Here is a 24,035-nt window from a genome sequence, read left to right as displayed (position 1 = left end):
GGAGGAAGGTCATGTAGAGCAGGGGTGTCCAAACTTTCTAAACAAAGGGCCAGTTTACTGTCCTTCAGACTTTAAGGGGGGTCAGACTGCAGTCATTGAGAGTAGAAAAGATCCCAACGTCACTTGGAAAAAACAATACCCCATCTTTGGTGTTGTGTCATTTGCCCCATTGTTGGTGTCATTGGGAGGAATTGTGTCCTATCATTGGTTTCAGTGGGGTAATTATGCCCCATTGTTGATTGGTATTAGTGGATGAAATAGTGCCCCAAGGGCTGGATAAAAACAAGTAAAGGGCCACATCTGGCCCCCGGGTCGCAATTTGGAGATTACTAATATAGAGGATATTGAAGATAATTTAGCTGACATGGTTTTAGAACTGGAGGAGGAAATTCAGAGATGTGAGTATGGTGAGAAACACATGGTCCTGTCCAGAGTAGATGATGTGGGTTATCATGTCTTCTTTTCCCCCTTGTTGGCAGTAGCTGGAGTTCAGTGTTCTGTGGCTGCAGTTACCAGAGAATTAAAAATGGTGAATTTTGGAAAGATGGCATATGATAATTTTATGGGAGAAGAATGTGTTGCTTTGGAACAGCTTAAGAACTGCCATGACATTGTGATCAAGCCTGCCTACAAGGGTGAACCATGTCATCGTGGAGCGAGGAAAATATGTATTGAGGTGTCAAAAGATCTTTAGATATAAGGAATGGTACACTAAGATAACATCCATCAACATGGGGAATGGTCAGAAGATCCTCTTTGGTGTGATTGAGGAAGCTTTTGAGAAGGGTAGCATTGATAAAAATACCATGACCTTATTTAACCCCTTGCCTACCGGGCACTTTTATCCCCTTCGTGCCCAGGCCAATTTTCAGCTTTCAGCGCTGTAGCACTTTGAATGACAATTGCGCGGTCATGAAACATTGTGGATTTTTATCATTTTTTTCACACAAATAGAGCTTTCTTTTAGTGGAATTTAATCACCATTGGGTGTTTTATTTTTTGCAAAAAATGTGAAAAAAAAAGTTTTTCTTTGTTTTTATTTAAAAAAAATTCTCCTTCACTGATGTGCATTAATGCACTGATAGGCAGCACTGATTGGTATGGATAGGAAGCACTGATAGCACTTGGCCAACTCATACACTCTCACGGCTTCAACTACCACCTATATGCCGATGACACACAAATCTATCTCTCAACCCCCCACCTCACCCCCTCAGTCTCCGCCCGAATCACACACCTGCTGAGCGACATATCAGACTGGATGTCACTCCACTTCCTTAAACTGAACCTCTCCAAAACCGAGTTTCTTGTCTTCCCCCCAACCTGGACCCCACCTCCCAATGACTTCTCCATCACATCCAACAACGCCGATATCAAACCCGCCCCGCAGGCCAGAGCACTTGGTGTCATTCTGGACTCCAACCTATCCTTCCAGCCCCAAGTCCAATCTTTAACAAACTCGTGCAGACTCCACCTCCGCAACATCGCCAAAATCTACACGTTCCTAACCCCAGAAACCACTAAACAGTTCATCCACTCCCTCATCATATCACGACTCGACTACTGCAAATCCCTCCTCACTGGCCTGCCTCGCCGCTGGCTATCCCCGCTTCAGTCCATCCTGAATACGGCTGCCAGACTCATTCACCTTTCCAACCGCTCCATCTCCGCCACCCCCCTCTGCCAATCCCTCCACTGGCCTCCACCCCCCTCTGCCAATCCCTCCACTGGCTTCCGATTGCGCAACAGATCAAATTCAAAATCCTAACACTGACGTACAAAGCTGTCCACCATACTGCCCCGAACTACATCACTGACCTAATATCCAAGTACCACTCAGCACGCACACTCCGCTCCTCACAAGACCTCTATCTCTCTAGTTCCCTGGTCTCCTCCTCCCATGCCCGCCTCCAGGACTTCTCCAGGGTGTCACCCATCCTCTGGAACTCCCTGCCCCAACCCATCAGATTATCACCTACTCTCCTCTCCTTTTGGTGCACCCTGAAAACCCATCTCTTCAGGGAAGCCTACCCCACCCCCTGCTAACTTGCAGACCTCCTCCGCTCTTCCTACCACTCCATCCCCCACAGCTTTCTCCTCCTGTGCCACCATCCCCTCCCTCCTAGATTGTAAGCTTGAAAGAGCAGGGCCCTCAATGTTCTGCATTGTATTGTTCTGTCACATGTTCTGTCCCCCTTTGTAATGTACAGCGCTGAGCGAACTATTGGCGCTTTATAAATACTGTATAATAATAATAATATCTACAATCACATCCTTCTACAGATCACGTCACATCTCAGCTGCTGATAAAATTATTCTACTCTTACATGTACTGTATGTTACAACGAGGAGACCCACAGGCAGAACATGCAAACTCCATGCAATTAGTGCTATGGTTGGGATTTGAACAAGCAGCCCTAGTGCTGCGAGGTAGAAGTACTGACCACTAAGCCACGATGCTGACCATACTGTAGACTATATAGTAGTACCATTATTCAAGAATTAACATATAATTATAAGAAAATATTATAAGAAAATTCAAATTAGACATTAAAAATTGTTTGTCATATAACAGAGATATAACTGTAATTTTAAAATAGATTTAACATTAGAAAATAATATGCATTACTCTGTAACATTCATTAAAGAATGCATTTGTTTGCAGAACATATAAAAAGCACTACAAAATAAGAGCTTTAATAATAGAATTAGCATCAAAAGAAGCCAACCTATCACAACTGTCAATTGTTTCTACACACACACACTCGGGATCCTGCCTTTATCCTGTGCTCCTATTCCTTCTAGGGACCACGTTTAGCATTGTCTATTATGTAAACATGACTACATAGATCCAACATTTACTAAAAGTAATTTTACTATGTGAAGATACTTTTCCATTCACCACAGTGAGGTCTTAATTGTTTCAATTAGGTATAATTTGGTGTCTAACAGCTGTAAGGTATTCCCCCTTTCCTGGAATCCTTATATTCTTATTTCTTATATTCTCTTTGTGCCGCGCGGCGTCTGGGTGTGGCACGGGCTCGATCGATCGGGCAATCAACATAACCAACACTCAAGTAGGATACAGGAAGATTGCAAAGTTTATTACGTACATTACAGTTTATAAAGGTAAAAACCACAAACCCAAATTATCCAATAGTAAGACAAACCTAACTTATCCAATAGTAAGACAAACCCAAATTATCCAATAGTAAGACAAACCCAAATTATCCAATAGTAAGACAAACCCAAATTATCCAATAGTAAGACAAACCCAAATTATCCAATAGTAAGACAAAACCCAAATTATCCAATAGTAAGACAAACCCAAATTATCCAATAGTAAGACAAACCCAAATTATCCAATAGTAAGACAAACCCAAATTATCCAATAGTAAGACAAACCCAAATTATCCAATAGCAAAGCGTACCTTTCACTTTTACCCAGATACTAGACAAGGTTCACCTTTCCCTAAACTGTTAAACCTCAGTCTGTACATTCTGCCTTTTTTGGCTGTGTTCCCAGATCTCTTATCTGAGTATCAATCTATGTTTTCTAAGATATTTTGCAGACATCTGCAGTCTAGCGTTCTTCCTGTTACATTTGCGGTTGTACCTGTTACTTACACATACTAAAATTTTCCATATAAGCTTGAAAATAATGCTGACATTTCTTATATCATTTACTTAAGACATCATTATTTCATCTACTTAAAACATCACTCTAACTCTTATAACAATGCAAGCATAATGAATACAAAATGGTATACCTGAAGCATTAGCCCTAGCTCATATTTCCCCACACATCCTAAAGTAGGAAACACTACACCCCCGCCCTACGTATTATACTCAGCAGAGAAGGAGACAGACCATGAGAAGCCTAAAACAAATGATCCGTTGACTATTTATCCGGATCTGGGTTCCCTGACAACTGCAGTGGTTATCGGGACAGCAGTAGAGAAAGACGGACAGAGAAGGGAGGATGAGGAAGAGTATCAAAGAGAGAGAGAAGAAGGAGAGGAAACAAACAGAAGATAGAGAAAGGGAAGCCGAGCGCCAGAAAGCATTAGATGAATCTAGCAGAAAGGAGAAAATTTTAACTGATGAGGGAACAGTAGTGATGGTAGATAAAAAATTGGATGAGGAAGGTTTAGGAAAAACTAGGGCACAACAGAGGAGGAAAGAGGAATCGGAGAGAAGGGCAAGAGAAAGAAAGGAAGCAGTACAGTCAGCAAGAGGATCTTACAAGAAGAAGGGACAGGAGAAAAGAGCTGATGTGGAGGAAGAAGTTAAGGAGGAATATGACCAAGATGCTTTCAACATCTATTGCTTCACCTTATTCTGGTGGGGATCTCACTTCTATCCAGACAGGAAGTCTCTATGGAAGACAGGAAGTGATGTCAGGTACAGATAGGGTTGCCACCTTATCCCTCTAAAACCGAACACATATTAATGACACAGGTTCTGTGGATGGTTAAGGTGGTGATTAAATTCACTTTGTGGCTTATTTGCATTAAACTAGCCCCAGAACCCGTATTATTAATGTTTTCATAGGCCAAAGTTGTATTTGAGAAGAGCAGATTTGTAGAGGGTAAAGTCTTTCAGGGATTTAGTTTTACGCCATTCTCATTCAAGAGTGCGGCTGCATCTCTTAAGACTTCTGGTGTCATCTGTTTGCCAGGGTTGTGACAGGTGAGGCCGGGTTCGGCGTGTAGAGAGAGGAGCAAGAGCATCCAGGGAGGATGATAGATAGTTGTTGTAGGCAGATGTGGCCGGGTCTGGGCAGGACAGGGGTGCAATTTTATCATAGAGGCACTCAGTAGTAGAGTGAAGAAGGTCAGGGCTGAGGTGGTGGAGGTTCGACAGGTAACAGTTATCTGGATGGAGGCATGGGAGGTAGGAGGCAGGGAGAGTGTGAAGCTGATAAAGTTGTGATCAGAGAGTAAAGGGGAGTCAGAAGTTACATGGAGTACATAGGTTGGTGAATACAAGGTCGAACGAGGGTGTTGCCATTGGAGTGGGTGGTGGATTTTGTCCATTGTGTTAGGTTAAAAGAGGAAGTTAGGTTGAGTAGTTGAGAGGTGTCAGAGGTGTGAACAATGACTGGGATGTTAAAGTCACCTAAGTTGATGGCAGGCACCTCAGAGGAGTGAAAGTATGGTAGCCATGCTGAAAAGTCATCAAGAAAGCATGAGACTGGGCCAAGAGGCCAGAAGATGACTGCGATCCTCAGACAAACAAGAGAAAAGAGACAAATACAGTGCACTTCAAAAGAGTGGAGGGACAGAGAGGGTGGTGTAGGATGAAACCTGGAACGTGCTTTGTGGGGAAAGAAGAAGTCCAACTCCACCCCCTTTTCGTTCGCTGGGTCTGGGCAAGTGAGTCCAGAGAAGGCTGCCATGGGAGAGAGCAGCTGAGGAGACAGAGTCGGAATCCTGGAGCCAGGTATCAGTAATAGCAAGTAGGTTAAGGGAGTGGGAGAGGAAGAGGTCAGTGATAGTAGAGAGTTTGTTAGAGACTGAGCAGGCATTCCAGGGGGCATATAGGAGGGAGGGGCCGGCGTGTGGAAGCAGGGGGATTGAGATGAGAGAGTGAGGGTTGCGGCTGAAACCAGAGAAGGGAGGCTGCTGCTTTTGTGGTTTGGAGTTTGATGGTGGAGGGCCAGGGTTTGGGGTAATGTCTACAGAAGTTAGTAGTAATAGGAGGGTGAAGGAGGCGAGGTGGGAGCAGGATTTATATGAGGGCAAATGTTGCAGTGATTTTGGAGTGTTTACAATATGTGGGCAAAGAGAGAGCAGGAGATAAGTGCAATGATATTGAGAGGGGAGAAGTGAGAGTGATATGTACAGGTTGTGCGGTGGGGAGGAGGTGTAAAGAAGAGAGAGTTTGAGGAGAGAGGACATTATAACAAAAAAGAAAGTTAGTAAGAGCATGCTGGAGAGAGGTGAAATAACAAAGGGAGGCTGAAGGAAAGAGATGATAGAGGAAAGACCACTTGCAGACTACTTGAGGTGGAGTACTAATGTTTGTACCTGCCTTAGTTAAAGTGCCGTGTTCAAAGTGCCATGCACTTAGCGCTAGAATGGCACTTTGTGCAAGAAATGGCCAGCCTGTCCCCTCGCCAGCAGTCCCAAGGACTGTACTGAATTTATACTTGCATGGACTGGGAGAGAATTGGGAAGAAGGATGGAGCTCGTCTCCCACTATCCTCATCCATCCACAGAGTAGAATTGGGATGAAGGATGGAGATCACCCCCCACTGTCCTCATCCATCCACAGAGGATAATTGGGATGAAGGATGGAGATCACCACCCATTGTCCTCATCCATCCACAGAGTTGAATTGGGATGAAGGATGGAGGGTACCTCTCTGTCCTCATCCATCTACAGAGGAGATTTGGGATGAAGGATGGAGCTCTCCTCCCACTATCCTCATCCATCCACAGAGTAGAATTGGGATGAAAGATGGAGATCACCCCCCACTGTCCTCATCCATCCACAGAGTAGAATTGGGATGAAGGATGGAGAGTACCTCTCTGTCCTCATCCATCTACAGAGGAGAATCGGAATGAAGGATGGAGATTTCTTCCCACTGTCCTCATCCATCCACAGAGAATTGGGATGAAGGATGGAGCTCGCCTCCCACTATCCTCATCCATCCACAGAGGAGAATTGTGATGAAGGATGGAGATTGCCCCCCCCCACTGTCCTCATCCATCCACAGATGAGAATTGGGATGAAGGGTGGAGATCACCCCCCTCCACACACACACACACACACACACACTGTCTTCATCCATCCACAAAGGAGAATTGGGATGAAGGATGGAGATTTCCCCAACTGTCCTCATCCATCCACAGATGAGAATTGGGATGAAGGGTGGAGATCACCCCCCCCCACACACACACACACACACACACACACACACTGTCCTCATCGATCCACAGAGGAAAATTGGGATGAAGGATGGAAATCACCCCCAAGTCTTCACTGCACTCTCACTGTGTGTTAAGTGTAGGAGAAATCTTCATAACATGAACAGGAATTTGCCAGCATGCTGGTCTCATCAGTGGTGGCAGTTTTGGTGTAAAGATCAAAAATCATATTTTCATTGGAGGAATCGGAGGAAGGACAGGTCACAGCTCAGATTATTCTGGAATAACCTTCAGTAGACATCAGTCAGTAGAATCATCATCATCTGAATGTGAAGAAAAGGAAAATGATGAATAATCAGTGTCATGAACAGGTTAATCTGATATCATTCTATTCTGGACATTCTGTTCATATCAGTATCTGTAGATTACCTGCAGAGGAGGAGACGGCTTCACAAAGACCATTTCCTATTTTTTATCTGTATAGAATTTTAATCCAGCCTTCACCCCTTCAGAGAGGAATAAAATGAGAGTGTTAGAGGAGGAAATGTTGCTCTGATGATGGATAAGGGGCAGCTGGTACTGTGAGAAATAATGGAAATGTTTATAAACACTAATGGGAAGTATTTTCTGTCTTCCTGGAAATGTGTGCGATGTGTAATGTACAAATCTGCAGCCGTACAATGTACGTCAGAGGTCTCCTATGCTGGGAGGAGATATGACGTACATTGTATGTAGATGGTGGGATGTGGGTTCTCTCTTTATAACTGACCCCAGTACACGAGTACAAATACACCAAACCATCCCCTCTGTCAAACTTTAAGGGTTTGAAAAGTGTCCCCCATTTATAGGACCCACCACTACCTTGTGAATCACCTTCCTAATACTGAAAGGCCCTCACTATGGGAAGGGCCACACACTCATGGCCATCCAACCATTGGAATAGCAGACTGTATGCCTGGTGTGCTGAGCTGTCATGTGTACAGGCTGAGAACACGTCTTGTTTGATCAGTTACACTGACAAATTGGATACATAGTGGGGAAGGGGGGGCATTTTTAATGAAAAGTTAATTTTTCTTTAAAGGTAAAACTTTGTGGAAGATTGTAGGACCTGACTAAGATTATTAGTGGTGAATCTGATGTTCCTCATCCAACCATCTGTAATGATACAACTTGGCATCAGGAATACATTCTCCATCATCTGGGAAATCTGTGACTGGCCCAGGAAATCTCAATCATCTCTCTCATTATCTGTATAACACCAGAGACCTCCAATGGGTTCTACAGACATTGTATAGAATGGTTGTCACCCCGTCCTTCCATTTTCATTACAGTTCAGCCCGTGTGTCAGAAGACCTCCCAACAACGTCCCCCTTCCATCATCTCATCACCATCCAATGTTGTCTACATTTTACTATTCACATTCTAAGACTTAGTATGGGAAACACCCCAAATATATCACTTCTTACCATCGATTCACAGTGAACCCCGCATGTCGGAGGACCTCACAATGATCCACTTCTGAGTCCGACATCTTCTCATCATTTAATATTATCTCCAGTCTGGTTAGAGTTTGATTTGTGGTGATAACTGAGCAAAGATCATCACAGCATGATAATGTCATATTACACCTAACAATACTGGTGAGAGAAACAGGAAACAAAGATGACATGTGTTTTCAAGAACTGGCAGAAGTGGACACATTTCAATGAATAATCAGTGGGCGGGGACATTTGGATGGATGATTTCATGGAATATTGGTTGGATCTCTCCTGTGAAATGGAGGAAATAATGGCATTTGGACTTGACATATGTCTCCATGCAGCACAATCCATGAGTATTGCTGCATGAAAACAGACAAGTGTGAATAGGACCTTAATGCGGATATCACATGTATAAAGGAGACTCATCCAACCAACACTGAACTCCTTATCCTAAACACTGATTGGATAATCCACCTTTATTGTTCATTTAAAGTGGAACTACACCATCCTGTACTTTACAGCCAAGGGAAGTGCCATCTTACCTAGAGATTGGAATTTCACTTGCCATGGTGCTGCACACTGGATCACCTATGATACTGTAGCAACCATTTGAGGGCTTGAAAGTTTGGTTTGGAGCTGATATAAGAACTGACAAGTGTGGCAATTATCACCAGAGGCATGCCATGGATGGATGTGATTTTGGAACATTTAATTAGCTTAATAATAACAGTGGTGGATTTGTAGCTTTACTCAGTTGATATACAATTTTCATGCTAACTGGATCATTTTTTTTATCCACAGTACTGTGTGGTATTTGAACTATGGCCAGCAGGCAAAGAAGGGTCAATAGGGGGGGGGGGGGGCTAAAAGATAAAACAGATTGGACGATGCTGTATTAGAAGATAAAAAAAGAGATGACAACTTTATAGGGAAAGATAATCATAATCTAGGAAACCACTCTAATTGCAAGCTCTTTGGGCAAGCAAACCCAGCCTTTTTGTATTATTGTTCCTTTTTTGTCTTTTAATTTATGATTGATTTAAGACAAGCAGTCACTTCTTTGCAGCAGGGACTTCCTATAATAAAGAGGGTCTTTTAACTTCAGGGGTGCTATTTTGAGGTTTCAATCTCTGACTGGGAATTTTTACATTCGGGGGTCTCAAAATACAGCATTTACTTGTTGCTGGCTGTCTGTTCCTGGAGCTGACCTTGGTTTCCTTATGGGAAAGAAAAAAAAAACTAAGCCCAGGAGAAGTGTGCACCTAATGACCTCACTAACTTATTTCCCTTATATTTCTCATAGTAAGAACCAAAGTTAGGCATACACCAGTTAGTCCTATTCTTCATGATAAAAGCTGTCCTGTCAGAGACCAGTTGTATCATCGGTGGTCCCCTAACTCCTGCAGTTGTACACTCACCTGTGTCCTGTGTCTCTAGTATATTTTTTCTTGTTGCTTAATAAAACTCTCCCACTTCTGGCGAATGTTTCACTGCTCTATCATTAATGATCTCCTAATTCTTATTGAGCTTTTGATAGAACCTGTCCAGAGGTAGGACAATTTTCTGTCATCCAGGACAGAGACAGTAACCACTGTCCAATTACTATTGACATCAAAGCAGGCCTATTACTCCTGGATGAAAATCATGTCTTCTTGCCTGTAAGATGGAATTTATGAACAGGATCCCCCCACATAGACTTCTGCGGGACTCAAAATAAAATTCAGGTTTTGCAGATTTCAGATAGGATATCTTGACCCTGAAAGTGACTGAACCCAGGATGGTTTACTCATCCTTACTAGACAAGAGACATCTGCTGGTTACCTATACAAGAAATATTTGTCTGGTGGATGTGGATGGTGGGGGCCTGAATCTTTTTTAAATGGATAATTTTATTTAATTGTATTTTCTTTATCATCCAAACAACAATTCACCTGGACAGAGACACATAAACATGAAAAACAGCCCCTAGGAAAACATCCCAGGTACACAGTGGTATAATGCACCCCACGAGGCCTGTACCAGCTAATTAATCCAACATGTAGACACAAGAGGGGGAAAATTATTAAGAACAATTCTAATTCATTTTTATTATCAATAATTCACAAAATCATATAAACCCTCCCCCCTAAATGTCAAAATCACATTGCTGCACCATAGAAATAACCATAAATCAAGACAAAGGGGTCACAGGTACATTTTATCACTTCTGATTCCATGCTGGAATGTAGCTATGTATGGGGGAAGTTGCACCCTGTTGTATGAGAATTTTCATGCCATATAATGGTACTCTCATTTTCAATATGGGACTAACATGGATGATCATTTGTCTGATTGTTTTATAGTGTGTACTCAGAAGTCTGTCTTTCTTTACCTTTCATGTGGGTAACGTGTCTGGATCCTTCACACAGAAGGTTTATCGGAGTCCTGCAGATTATATCATTTATAGTATAATTCTCACCTCATCTCCTGCACAGTACAGCCAGGATGTTGGAGCCCCTCACACAGAAGGTTTATCCCGGAGTCCTGCAGATTATATCATTTATAGTATGATTCTCACCTCATCTCCTGCAGAATACAGCCAGGATGTCGGAGCCGCTCACACAGAAGGTATATCCCAGAGTCCTGCAGATTATATCATTTATAGTATAATTCTCACCTCAGCTCCTGCAGAGTACAGCCAGGATGTCGGAGCCCCTCACACAGAAGGTTTATCCTGGAATCCTGCAGATTATATCATTTATAGTATAATTCTCACCTCATCTCCTGCAGAGTACAGCCACGATGTCAGAGCCGCTCACACAGAAGGTATATCCCAGAGTCCTGCAGATTATATCATTTATAGTATAATTCTCACCTCAGCTCCTGCAGAGTACAGCCAGGATGTCGGAGCCCCTCACACAGAAGGTTTATCCTGGAGTCCTGCAGATTATATCATTTATAGTATAATTCTCACCTCAGCTCCTGCAGAGTACAGCCAGGATGTCGGAGCCCCTCACACAGAAGTTTTATCCCGGAGTCCTGCAGATTATTATATGATAAATCCAGTCTGATGAGAGATCGGTTAGTGATAAGAATGGAACGGAAATCATTACAGCATGAGGACGTCAAACCGCACTTGTACAACCTGCAGAGACAAATACAGACACATGAGAGGGTACTAGGGAAATAACCAATTTGTCATCACAAATCTAATAGAAAATGAAAAAGGAGGAAGACCATGAGATCCCATCATCAAGGTATGAAGAGTCAGTAAAATCTTCTTCTGATAATCCATGGAAGGGGGAGGGTAAATATCTCCTGCAGTCCATTCACTCTGTAGAAAGCTTGTCTCTGGAGTAGAATGTCTCCCATATCATTGGTGAGATCACACAGAGACATGAGGAGCACATACTGACCAGGAGCAGACAAGGCCTGACAGGGGGGGACTCAAGACACAACCATGGTTAGGAAATGATCCATAAGTCTTTGGTGAAGTCAGACATCTGCAGATAGAATTAATAACACACAGACATGAAGCTGGAAAGTGCATATACTACAGTCAGTGCATTCCTCTTCCTTGTCTACAACTTTTACTTCAATTGGACACATTTTCAGACCCAGGATCTGAACCCAAAACCTCTGCTGCATCTGGCTGTAGATATTCCTGCTGAGCCACCTGAGATCCAGGACAGCTCCCTGCCGGATTCTTTGGACAAACATACTTTCTATCATGTTTCTGGTGAACCTTGAACTCCTTGCTCCTCCCATCAACTTCCTATTTCAGCCATGTCTTTGCACTTCATGTTTGTCAGATTCTTGTGCTCTCTTCAGCCACTATGGTCCTTCCTGCTTCCTAGAGCCGGAGGTGTGGAGGATCTCAGCATCAACCATCACTGGGATATGAATCTCCACCTCAAATGACTTGTAAGTTGATATTTGATTGTTATTGGTAGTAATGATTTGTGTAATCCTGTATTATATTCATGTCATCTCTCATTTCCCTGTGTGTTCAAGTTCCATTTCCTTACATAGACATAGATCTGCTTATTAATGAATGTTAATTGTAACCCCGTCCATGGCTGTGTGAGGTTGGGGGGCATCTAATGGAGTGTTATTGAACAGACAGCTATGGCTAAGGCCTGAATGGCTGAAACGCGTCAGTTTTTCTATTGGGATGATTTTTAGCCAAATGTGAAAATAAATTGGGATTTTAGTTTTGGAACCTCACCATAATGATGACTTCTCATTACAAACATTTCATTGTGGATAACAAACATAATACAAAAAAGATGATCCTGACCACACAACTCTACATAGTATAATATATAGTTGTGGGGGGACTCCGGAGGGGGCTTATGTCCATAGGATACAACCTTCATACCTGAACAGAACCCCCCCAGGAGCAGAGAGGGGGAGATAGGCACTCACGGCCCAGAGCCAGGACAGAGGAAGCCCGGGAACTTTTATGATAAAGACTCACAAAGGCAATGTGAATTAGGGATGCTTAACACTTATTTTGTGATGGGGGATGGGTAACTCTCCGGGATTTTACAACTGCTATCCTGCAGAAGTGAGACAATGAGAGATGATATTTCTGGAGTGTGAGTTGTATGGGTTATGGTACGGCCTTTTGTACAGAAGTGAGAACTGTCTCATGTCTTTGCCTTTAGAGGAATGTATAGTTTTCTGTCTTTATTATGGCCAGGATGAAACATTACATTCATAGATTTGTGAATATCAAGTAACTGAAGCTGTAATATCCCTTCATAACTGATTGACTCAGAGAAGTGAGAGGACAGGGGAGCAGATTGTCAAAACCCACCTGAGGGACCTCACTGAAAATGTTTGTGAATTTTAAAGATGAATTGATCCCTGGTGTTTGCAGCTACAGAGGTCAGTGAGGGTTTGTTTTAAAGCTGATTTACTGTTTGTTAAGAATATGGATGGTCATTCCATATGCCCATAGTCTAGACCAGATCCACTTTAAGGAACCCCAAATCACATGGATGAGATTACAAAGAGAAAGATTTCCTGTAGAGAAAGAATAAAACATAAGAAGAAGACAGTTGATGGAAGATTCTACATTGGTGAGGATGGAGGACACCCAGAGATATAAGGAATTCTGAGAGAAGGGAACAATCACAAGACGTCACATTTCCCGATCACTGCAGGATCACAGATTTCTCTTACTGTAATTCCTGAATTTTACTCTGCGGGTTAATCAGCCAGGAAAGATCAGACTTAATTTTATCTTCTGAGGAGGAGGACGCTTCATCTTCTGCTTGGTCCTCTCCCGGACAATCTTTACTGGGAATAGCACAAAATCGAAATCTAAAAGACAATAATATGATAATAATTACCCCCAGAATGGATTACTTCTGACAAAAAGAATGATAATGTGACAATATTGCCTTCCACATCAATAAAATACTACATTATAGCCACTAGATGAATGTGATTAACATAGGAATTACGTATTTACAGTGAATCCAGAAAGTATTCCCAGCACTTAACTTTTGCCACATTTTGTTATATTACAGCCTTATTCCAAAATGGATTCAATTCATTTTATGTCCTCAACACTCAGACTGGATGTCACACCACTTCCTAAAACTCAATCTATCCAAAACTGAGCTCATATTTCCTCCCCTATAATGTAGTGCCTTGAATAGGAAATCGCTCTCTGTACATTGTATGTTCTGTATAGGAGATCGCTCTATGTACATTGTATGTTCTGTACAGATCACTCTCTGTACATTGTATGTTCTGTATAGGAGATCGCTCTCTGTACATTGTATGTTCTGTATAGGAGATCGCTCTCTGTACATTGTATGTTCTGTACAGATCACTCTCTGTACATTGTATGTTCTGTATAGGAGATCGCTCTCTGTACATTGTATGTTCTGTATAGGAGATCGATCTCTGTACATTGTATGTTCTGTATAGGAGATCACTCTCTGTAACATTGTATGTTCTGTATAGGAGATCGCTCTCTGTACATTGTATGTTCTGTATAGGAGATCGCTCTCTGTACATTGTATGTTCTGTATAGGAGATCACTCTCTGTACATTGTATGTTCTGTACAGGAGATCGCTCTCTGTACATTGTATGTTCTGTATAGGAGATCGCTCTCTGTACATTGTATGTTCTGTATAGGAGATCGCTCTCTGTACATTTTATGTTCTGTACAGGAGATCGCTCTCTGTACATTGTATGTTCTGTATAGGAGATCATTCCTGTACATTGTATGTTCTGTATAGGAGATCATTCCTGTACATTGTATGTTATGTATAGGAGACTGATCTCTGTACATTGTATGTTCTGTACAGGAGACTGATCTCTGTACATTGTATGTTCTGTATAGGAGATCGATCTCTGTACATTGTATGTTCTGTATAGGAGATCGCTCTCTGTACATTGTATGTTCTGTATAGGAGATCATTCCTGTACATTGTATGTTCTGTATAGGAGATCATTCCTGTACATTGTATGTTCTGTATAGGAGATCATTCCTGTACATTGTATGTTATGTATAGGAGACTGATCTCTGTACATTGTATGTTCTGTATAGGAGACTGATCTCTGTACATTGTATGTTCTGTATAGGAGATCGATCTCTGTACATTGTATGTTCTGTATAGGAGATCGATCTCTGTACATTGTATGTTCTGTATAGGAGATCGAGCTCTGTACATTGTATGTTCTGTACAGGAGATCGCTCTATGTACATTGTATGTTCTGTATAGGAGATCGCTCTCTGTACATTGTATGTTCTGTATAGGAGATCGATCTCTGTACATTGTATGTTCTGTATAGGAGATCGATCTCTGTACATTGTATGTTCTGTATAGGAGATCGAGCTCTGTACATTGTATGTTATGTATAGGAGACTGATCTCTGTACATTGTGTATGAGTTTTATGAGGTCTGCTATGATTTCCACGGACCTCTAACAAGTGTGGTAGATGGAGAACATGTCTGATAATCACTGTTATACTGTATGCAGGCTCCTGCCCATTCTCTGAATTCACTTAGGATATCTTCACACTCACTTACCTGACCTTCTCACACCTCTGTAGTAATGGAAGTAGAATTTTCTGACACTCTGGATCCACAGTGAGTGAATAAAAATATAAAGACTGAAAATGTTCACTCTTCAAAGTCTTCAAGCAATAGTTCAGCTGTTTAGAATAATTACTGTCCATCCACAAGTGACCGGTACGGGAGCCAAACAGCTCCAAACTTGAACAACCAGACATGACGTTCCTAATGAAGTCCTCATCCTGAGTCTCATACAGACAGAAGATGGTATGAGTATAGAAAGTCTCATTGATGTCCTTCATGGCCCATTTTTTCATTGCAGGTCTGGCTCGGAGTGAGATGTGGATGCCTGTGCTCTCTGAGAATGTCTTCACCTGATTTTCATTTAAGAGACCAAACAGGAATTGTACAGCTAATGCTAAATGTGGGTAATCTGAACTGAAGCCATAGAGTGATTCCCCTTTACAGATCTTGGGGAGGAAAGTGCCTTTCAGAAATCCCAACCAATCATCCAGCCCATAATACAAAGCAGCAAGGAACTCCTGTACACTCAGGTGGATGAAGCTATAGCAGGTCTGGGTGCGGACGTCCCAATGAAAGATGTTCTCATTCAGAAATACAGACTCCACCTCAGACAGAGAAAGTCCATGTCTTTCTAGATCTTTCTTCTCAAATAAGATTTGTTGGTTCAGAACTCCCTGATTGGCCAGAGCACACAGCTTCTTCAGACAGGTTTGTTTCCTGCGTACAGACTGGTCCTTCTTGCTGTGATGGGTTATTAGAACTTCCAGGTATAGAAGGTAAATTGAAGTCATCGTATTACACCGAACTAAACCCAAATCTTTTTTTATTTCTTGTTTCATTACAGTGCAGACAATCCAGCATGTGATGGGGACGGCACACATGGTATACAGAACTTCATTGTCTTTTATTATACTCAGAACCTTGTCTGCATCTTCTTTATTTCCAAAGTATTTATGGACATATTCCTCTCGATCTTCCCTTGTAAATCCCTGGATTTCCACATTGCGAGAATCATCGATGAATGTGTTAAGTTTCTCCATGGCCAGTGACCTGGTGGTGATGATCAGAGAAGATTGTGGAAGAACCTGTTTCCTGAGCAATCTTTGGAGAATTATTTCTTTGTGGGTTTCCATAGAAATGTCAACAGTAAGCTCAGATTTCTCCTCCAGAGTCCACCTCAGTTCATCAAACCCATCAACTATAGTGAGAAGTTTTCTCTGACTTCCAGGATCCTTCAGAATAGACAGAAGGTCATCTGAACTCGGCAGTCTGCAGGCTCTGAATAAAAGTCCCACAAGGCTTATGTCTCCAGGGATGGTGTTGATTTCTCTACAGCTCAGATAAAATACAAAGTCAAACTTGTCTTGGTAGAGAATCCCAGAGGCCCAGTCCAGCATGATCTTTTTGGAGGTCATTGTTTTTCCAATCCCAGCAGGTCCTTGTAACACTACAATCTTAGGAATAAAACCATATTCATCAGGGTCAAAGAGAGCCTGGATTGTGGTTGGGGATGATCCATCAGAAGATCTTTTCTCCATGCTCTGTAGATGTCTTCTGCCTGAACTCCTTATTTCTTGTTCTTTTTCCTCTTTATTCTGGGGTCCCTTTCTCATTATTAACTTGGTGTATCTTTTCTGAAGATAAGCAGCCTCCCCCATACGGGAATTATATTCTTTAATCCTCTGGAACATCTCTTTCACAGACTCTTCGTATTCCTTTCTGAAGTCTTTATGAGAGAAAGGAAAATATTTTATTCCTCATACACACATGAAATAGTATTTATAAGACAGAGGTGGAAATATTGTATTCTAATCACAAACCCTAAGAATGTAAACTTAAAAGAAAATATCCCATGAAATACAGGAGGATTGTTGAAGAAGAAATAACATTCATACATCATCCAGACTAAAAGAAAACAAAATGTTCAGCCAAAGAACAGAAGAGATTTCACATCAAACGTTTATTTCCTCCTAACCTGTTATTATGTTGTCGTTTGTCATCTTCTTCAGTTTGTCTGGAAAAAATATATATTTAAGTGGATTCACAGGACACAAGGCTCAGAACACCGAGCAACATTCATGAGGGCTTCTCTGGAATACAACCACATATATGAAGATTTTGTGAGATAGAAAAGTGGCTTCAGTTGTATTACACTGTCCAGGATGCTGAGTGACTCTGTGGACTCATTAGGAAATATTAAAAAAGCAAGTTAGATGGAAATCAGGTTGCCTCTCACTGAACAAAGTCTCTGCAACATGTGTAAAGTGTACTTGGGGCCCAGCTGACCCTGGCCTCTGTGTTTTATGGGCCCCGGGGGCTTGGTTGGACTTCTGGAGACCTAATCTGAACCATGATTGTACAGCTGGGCCCTGTGTGAAGTGTGCTCCAGGCTCATGGAGGTTGTTATGGATGTGTCCCTCCCCTCATTACTTTAACTGACATTGATAAGGATTGCAATAGGTACAGACAAGCTTCCCCATTTGCACTGTCTGTAATGTAATCCCCATCAGACACCAATTGCCTACAATACATCCTCCCTTGTGACATGACAGGCCGGTGCATGGTTTGATTAATTTCTCTGCCAGGTAATGAAGGTTGGAACTGAACTCCTGGACATACATTGGGCATTAATCTTCTACATAGGTCACCTTGTGGATGATCCAGCTCTGACTGAATAGCTTCTCCTGGATGACATTCCTATTTCTTCCACACACAGATGTTGATCAGGAATCGTTAGGAAATGGTCATTATAGATGGAAACTCACCATTTTGTGCTCTCCTCTCCTGGAGGTCATTCGCAGGTCCCATCAGACCAATCAGTGTAAAGACTTTAATGGCGACATCCAGAGCCCCTTCTTCTCCATATCTGTCTATCAGGAGGTCCTTGGTGGTGATCCAGTCTGCATTCTCTAGTCTTCCTCGGGGGATGGGACGTTTATCTTCATAGGAGAAATCAGACAATTTGTTCCTAAATTTCTTGAAATCACATAGTTCCAGATCCTCCAAAGAATATACAATAAGATCCCCGGGGGTTTGTAGATCCTTTCCCAGAACACCAGAAACAGACCCTGCAGAGAAGACAATCAGCAACCATAAGCATTCATCCTGTTTGGACAGCTTCTGACACATGAAGAAGATAAATCTGTACTGGCAGCCAGAAATACTATAAAGAACATATAAAAGGGAAACATATCCCAATATGTCTATATGTACATTATCCTATCCAGGGGTTGGCTTTCTCATGAAAATCTCACATGACTGTGGGCCTATTTATAAAACATTAACCTTCAGGAATAATCCCCATAATGTGTCTAATAGGTTTTTTTCTTCTGACCATTGGCTCATTCTAATGCCCCTAATGTGGCATTTACCTGATTTCATTAAATAAGGAAACTATCAAATTACAGCCAGTGGATAAAGCTGGTTATCTTAGGAAATAATATTATTAGACACAATATTCAAAATGCCTGTGTGAATACTGACACAACAGCGAATATATATATTTTTTTTAGACCTCACTAGTGTATATGTATGGGTGACCATTTTTACATATTTTTAGTCATTGTTTCATAATAAACATGAAGAAACTTTATTTAGCGTTCACCCCCAAAGGGGCCACAGGTTTTTTTCTTAAATAGTACAGTGGCTGCCAGTCAAACAAGCACAATCCCAATCACACTGGCAATTAAAAGAGAAGTTCAGGTTTAAAAAAAAAATAAACAATTATAATCACCTAGATAGATGCAGTACCAATGTGATGCTGCAGCTGTCCCCCACTGCTTCTAAAGCAGGCCATAGACATTCAAATCTCAGCAGATTCAGCAGGGACCAGCCAAGATTCAAACCATGTATGGGTAGGATCAGGGGCAGACTGACAACCCTTGGGGCCCCCAGGCAATAGGGAATCATGGGGCCCCTGTGTCCAAACTCAAAAAAGCCTATGAAATGGTACCAGGGGCATCTCTTGGGGCCCCCTACTGACCCTGGGCCCGAGTTTCCAAATGGTCAGTCCACCCCTGGGTAGGATGATTGTACCCAAGTTGACTGATCAATCAACTTGGGTACAACCAGCATGTTGGATTTTTCATGTGATTATTGCCATTGGCTATAGCCAATCTCTATGTGTTCTCCCGGCAGGAACAGCTCCCTGTGCCCTCTGGCAGGGAAAACACAAAGCTCCGCAGAAGATATTCCCCCATCAACAACTCTTTTTCCTACAACCTGTGGTTGCAGGAAAGAAAATCACTCCATCTATGACTGGCTTAAGACTGAAAATTGAGTGATCAAAAACCGCTCATTGCTCAGTTCTCAGTCTTTACTTGAGCAGTGCTCTGCCACTTTAGCACTCACTAGAGGAGACAGGAGTGACTGGATCAGGTCTCAGAGGCTCACTGAGAGGCTGAGCTAATTGCTGTTCCCCACATCGGAGTAGATTTGGGCTGTAAAGTCTGGATCAGTGGGGTTTAGCCCTATTGGCTGGAAATGGGTCACAGAAGTGCAGAACCAAATACACTCCTGTGATCACCATGAGAAGTAAAACAAAAATAGTGTTTTTCTACTTCTCCTTTAAGGCTGAGTCTAGGGAATGTCTGTTTTGCATTTATTGATGAAGAACAGGAGAGGGATTTAGGATCACTGGATACACTAATAATCAACAGCAGCAACAGGAGGATGAACTTTTTGCTAGTCTCCCGAAAGCAGCTTCTCTGGAGGTAGCAGAGGATGGTCCATATATCTAAGGCCCCACAACTGCACACCATAGGGCAATCTCTAGCCACTGATTTTCTTCAGACTACGGAGACATAAGTTGTCATATCATCTAATTCCAATCTTTGGAGATGCAGGATGGAGGAAAACATTGGAAAGGATTGTTAGAAACAGCAGTCATACCTTGTATGGAGGAGGATGAGGAGGAAGAGGTCGCCATTACATCAGGAGATGATCTGAGATGACATCACCTGGAAGGAGCACAAACAATAATAAACTCATTTGTAGTGCAACGGATGGAATCAATAAGGAGGATTTTGTTCCCTGGATAATGATTGGCTGCCTGTTTGTCTAATCAAAGAAGATCAGAATTGGATGGATTTCTGACATTTACAATCCATAACTATGAGGGTCACTCAGTACCTTCCTCCTGGCATTCATCAGATTGGTATATCAGGGCCACAAAGAAAATGTACCCTGTTTAGGGCTACAATTTATACAGACACCTACTTTTAGGTGTCACTTCCACAAATCTGTGCCATTCATAGCCAAGACTGCTACTAATCAGCACCAAAGTTTCAGCAAGTAAGATGTCTACAGAAGGGACAGATGATAATACAGTTTTTGGGGTCACCTAGGGGAAGGGGGGTGAAGGGTTAAGGATTAGTTAGGGTTAGGGGGTGAAATATAAAGCTTCAATTTTTATTCAATCAGTTCAACATCTTCTAATACTCATCATTTTATTCTGAGTCCACGGGTTCATATGGACATCCATCCCTTCCAGTCTATATTATGTTCCTCCAATAAATTGCTGTAATTTGGGTACTTTAGGTGAGGGTGTGCTGGGACCTGCACTTCACCAAAGCTGAACATTTATTAAGGGTGCACAGAGAGGAATATCAATGTACAGATGCTGGGACTTGTAATCCCCCATGATATCAGTGGAGGGATTCTGGGACATGTAAACCCCATGATATCAGTGGAGGGATGTTGGGACATGTAGTTCCCATATGATACCAGTGGAGAGTAGCTGGGACTTGTAGTCCCCCCATGATATCAGTGGAGGAATGTTGGTATTATTATTATTATTATTATACAGTATTTATAAAGCGCCAATAGTTCGCTCAGCGCTGTACATTACAAAGGGGGACAGTACATGTGACAGAACAATAACAATACAATGTGATACATGAGGGGTTTGAGGGCCCTGCTCCTTTGAGCTTACAATCTAGGAGGGAGGGGATAGTGGTATAGGAGGTGATAGCTGTGGGGGATGGAGTGGTAGGAAGAGTGGAGGAGGTCGGCAATTAGCAGGGGGTGGGGTAGGCTTCCCTGATGAGGTGGGTTTTCAGGGTGCGCCTAAATGAGAGGAGAGTAGGTGATAGTCTGATGGATTGGGGTAGGGAGTTCCAGAGGATGGGTGATGCCATGGAGAAATCCTGGAGGCAGGAATGGGAGGAGGAGACCAGGGAACTAGAGAGAAGGAGGTCTTGAGAGGAGCGGAGTGTGCGTGTTGGGTGGTACTTGGATATTAGGTCAGTGATGTAATTTGGGGCAGTATGGTGGACGGCTTTGTATGTCAGTGATAGGATTTTGAATTTGATCCGTTGAGCAATCGGAAGCCAGTGGATTGATTGGCAGAGGGGGGTGGCGGAAATGGAGTGGTTGGTAAGGTGGATGAGTCTGGCTGCCGTATTCAGGATGGACTGAAGCGGGGATAGCCTGTGGTGAGGGAGGCCAGTGAGGAGGGAGTTGCAGTAGTCGAGTCATGATATGATGAGGGAGTGGATGAGCTGTTTAGTGGTTTCTGGGGTTAGGAACGTGTGGATTTTGGCGATGTTGCGGAGGTGGAGTCTGCATGAGTTTGTTATTGATTGGACTTGGGGCTGAAAGGATAAGTTGAAGTCCAGAATGACACCAAGTACTCTGGCCTGCAGGGCGGGTTTGATATTGGCATTGTTGGACGTGTTGGAGAAATCAGTGGGGGGTGGTGTGTGGGCTGAGGGGAACATTAGGAGCTCAGTTTTGGAGAGGTTCAGTTTGAGGAAATGGAGCGACATCCAGTCTGATATGTCGCTCAGTAGGTGTGTGATTCGGGCGGAGACTGAGGTGGTGAGGTGGGGGGTTGAGAGATAGATTTGTGTGTCGTCAGCATAGAGGTGGTAGTTGAAGCCGTGAGAGTGTATGAGTTGGCCAAGGGAGGAGGTGTAGATGGAGAAGAGAAGGGGCCCGAGGACAGAGCCTTGAGGGACCCCAACAGAGAGGGGGAGTGAGGGGGAGGTGGTAGCATTATAGGTAACGCTGAAGGAGCGTTGTGATAGGTAGGACGAGAGCCAGGAGAGAGCGGAATCTCTGAGGCCGAGGGAGTGTAGTTTTTTGAGGAGGAGGGGGTGGTCGACTGTGTCGAAGGCCGCGGAGAGGTCGTGGAGTAGGAGCAATAAATAGTGGCCATTAGCTTCAGCGGTTAGTAGGTCATTGGAGAGCTTGAGTAAGGCAGTTTCGGTGGAGTGTAGGGGACGGAAGCCGGACTGTAGGGGGTCGAGGACGTTGTTGTCGTTGCGGTGAGAGCTTAGGCGATTGTAGACTAGGCACTTGAGGAGTTTGGATGTGAATGGGAGCAGGGAGATGGGTCTGAGGTTGTTCGGGTCATTGGGGTCCAGGGAGGGCTTTTTAAGTATGGGAGTGATGTGTGCATGTTTCAGAGGGGAGGGGAAAGCACTGGAAGAGAGGGAGAGATTAAAGATGTGGGTGAGGGAGCATAGGATGGAGGGGGAGGGAGGTTGTAGGAGTTGAGAGGGGATAGGGTCGAGGGGGCAGGTGGTGAGGCGGGCATCAGAGAAGACCTTAGTGACCTCCTCGATGGTAGTAAGGCTGAAGGTGTGGAGTGTTGAGGGGGCTTCAGTGTTAGGAATGTTAGGTGGGGTGGAGGTCAGAGCAGTGGTGAGGCTGAAGGAGAGGGGTGATGAGGGGGTAGCTGTGTGAGAGGGGACGGGTTTGGAGGGAGTTTGAGCAGAGGCGATGTCCTTGCGAATTGTGTCAATCTTGTTTTTAAAGTGATTGGCAATCTCAAGGGCGGTGAGTGAGGTGCTGGGTGGGGGCGGAGAGAGTATTGGAGGAGAGGGTATTGATGAGGGTCAGGAAGTAGGCTTGTTTGGCAGCATGGAGGTGTAAGATGGGAAAAAGCTCTCATTGTTTGAATACTGTGTGAAGTAAATTAGAGAATGTCTTGACTGACGTTATGCAGTTTGGCCACAAGATGTCCCTGTTTCTAACACAGCTTCAGGCTGCATAGCTATTTCTATATTCAATAAGGGGTGGGGTTTTCTGAAGGAGAAGTGAACAGGAAGAAAGACTGGAGCCATGTTTTTGATGATGGTGAAGGAAAAGAGACATGTGAGGAGAGAATCCGTTGGCTTCCATGTGTGAGAACTGCAGCTAAGTGAAGCTGATGGTGTTCAAGACGCTGATCCTGTTCAGAGAAAGGAAGATCGCTGCCAGGAAGGCTGATGACATTGCATGCTTGTGAGAGAGAGACATTTGTTCTGTTCAGAGTCACCATCTGCTGCAATACAGACCCGGGTCGGTAAGATCGTGCACGCACCTCATTTCAGTGTTGGTGCCTATAGATTGAGTCCAGGCCTATAGTTAGTTAGTTAGGGTCTCTGTGTCAGGCCACAAGTGTTATTACTGTTCATTGGAAGGACTCCATAACTTAAAGTGACATTTCACATTGGAGAGCTGATAAAATCCCACAAACTCAAGCCAGACTGGCGTTTTGCTCAGAAGGAATACTCAGGCACGTGCTACAGGACCAGTTATGGGAGAGGGAATACTGTAGATTTGTGTAAGATTGTAAGCTGTTGTGCTGCACCGCAGGCTAGCCCATCCCGTACCCCCATACACTGATTCCTGCTCTGTAGGGTAATAAC

General features: G+C 43.2%; 3 protein-coding genes across 3 annotated transcripts in view; 1 reads left to right on the top strand and 2 right to left on the bottom strand.

Annotated features, from left to right (window-relative positions):
* The window catches only part of LOC149441851 (uncharacterized), a 409,050-nt gene that overhangs the window by 68,003 nt on the left and 317,012 nt on the right, over positions 1-24,035 (top strand). The window lies entirely within an intron of this gene.
* The window catches only part of LOC149441855 (uncharacterized), a 269,391-nt gene that overhangs the window by 10,043 nt on the left and 235,313 nt on the right, over positions 1-24,035 (bottom strand). Inside the window, exons 14-18 of the mRNA XM_089656824.1 lie at positions 18,165-18,562; positions 16,288-17,125; positions 13,525-13,665; positions 11,309-11,479; positions 8,352-8,511 (exon numbers count right to left, since the gene is read on the bottom strand). Of these exons, the coding sequence (XP_089512950.1) occupies positions 8,352-8,511; positions 11,309-11,479; positions 13,525-13,665; positions 16,288-17,125; positions 18,165-18,562 (1,708 nt within the window). The remainder of the gene's footprint in view (positions 1-8,351; positions 8,512-11,308; positions 11,480-13,524; positions 13,666-16,287; positions 17,126-18,164; positions 18,563-24,035) is intronic.
* Positions 15,387-16,295, bottom strand: LOC149441861 (NACHT, LRR and PYD domains-containing protein 3-like). Its single transcript, XM_089656804.1, has one exon. It carries the CDS (start codon positions 16,278-16,280, stop codon positions 15,387-15,389), a length of 894 nt encoding a protein of 297 aa, XP_089512930.1. The 5' UTR covers positions 16,281-16,295.

Source organism: Staurois parvus, unplaced genomic scaffold (assembly GCF_062004578.1).
Source record: "Staurois parvus isolate SC_StPar_1 unplaced genomic scaffold, SC_StPar_1.0 ptg000941l, whole genome shotgun sequence".
Taxonomy (NCBI): Eukaryota; Metazoa; Chordata; class Amphibia; order Anura; family Ranidae; genus Staurois; species Staurois parvus.
The sequence above is the reverse complement of the archived record's forward strand: the minus strand, read 5'-3'. Positions and strand labels throughout refer to the sequence as shown.

What these genes read in the sequence shown, in the direction of transcription:
- LOC149441861 (XM_089656804.1), bottom strand. Translation starts at nt 16,280, where the DNA reads ATGTGTGCCGTCCCCATCACATGCTGGATTGTCTGCACTGTAATGAAA.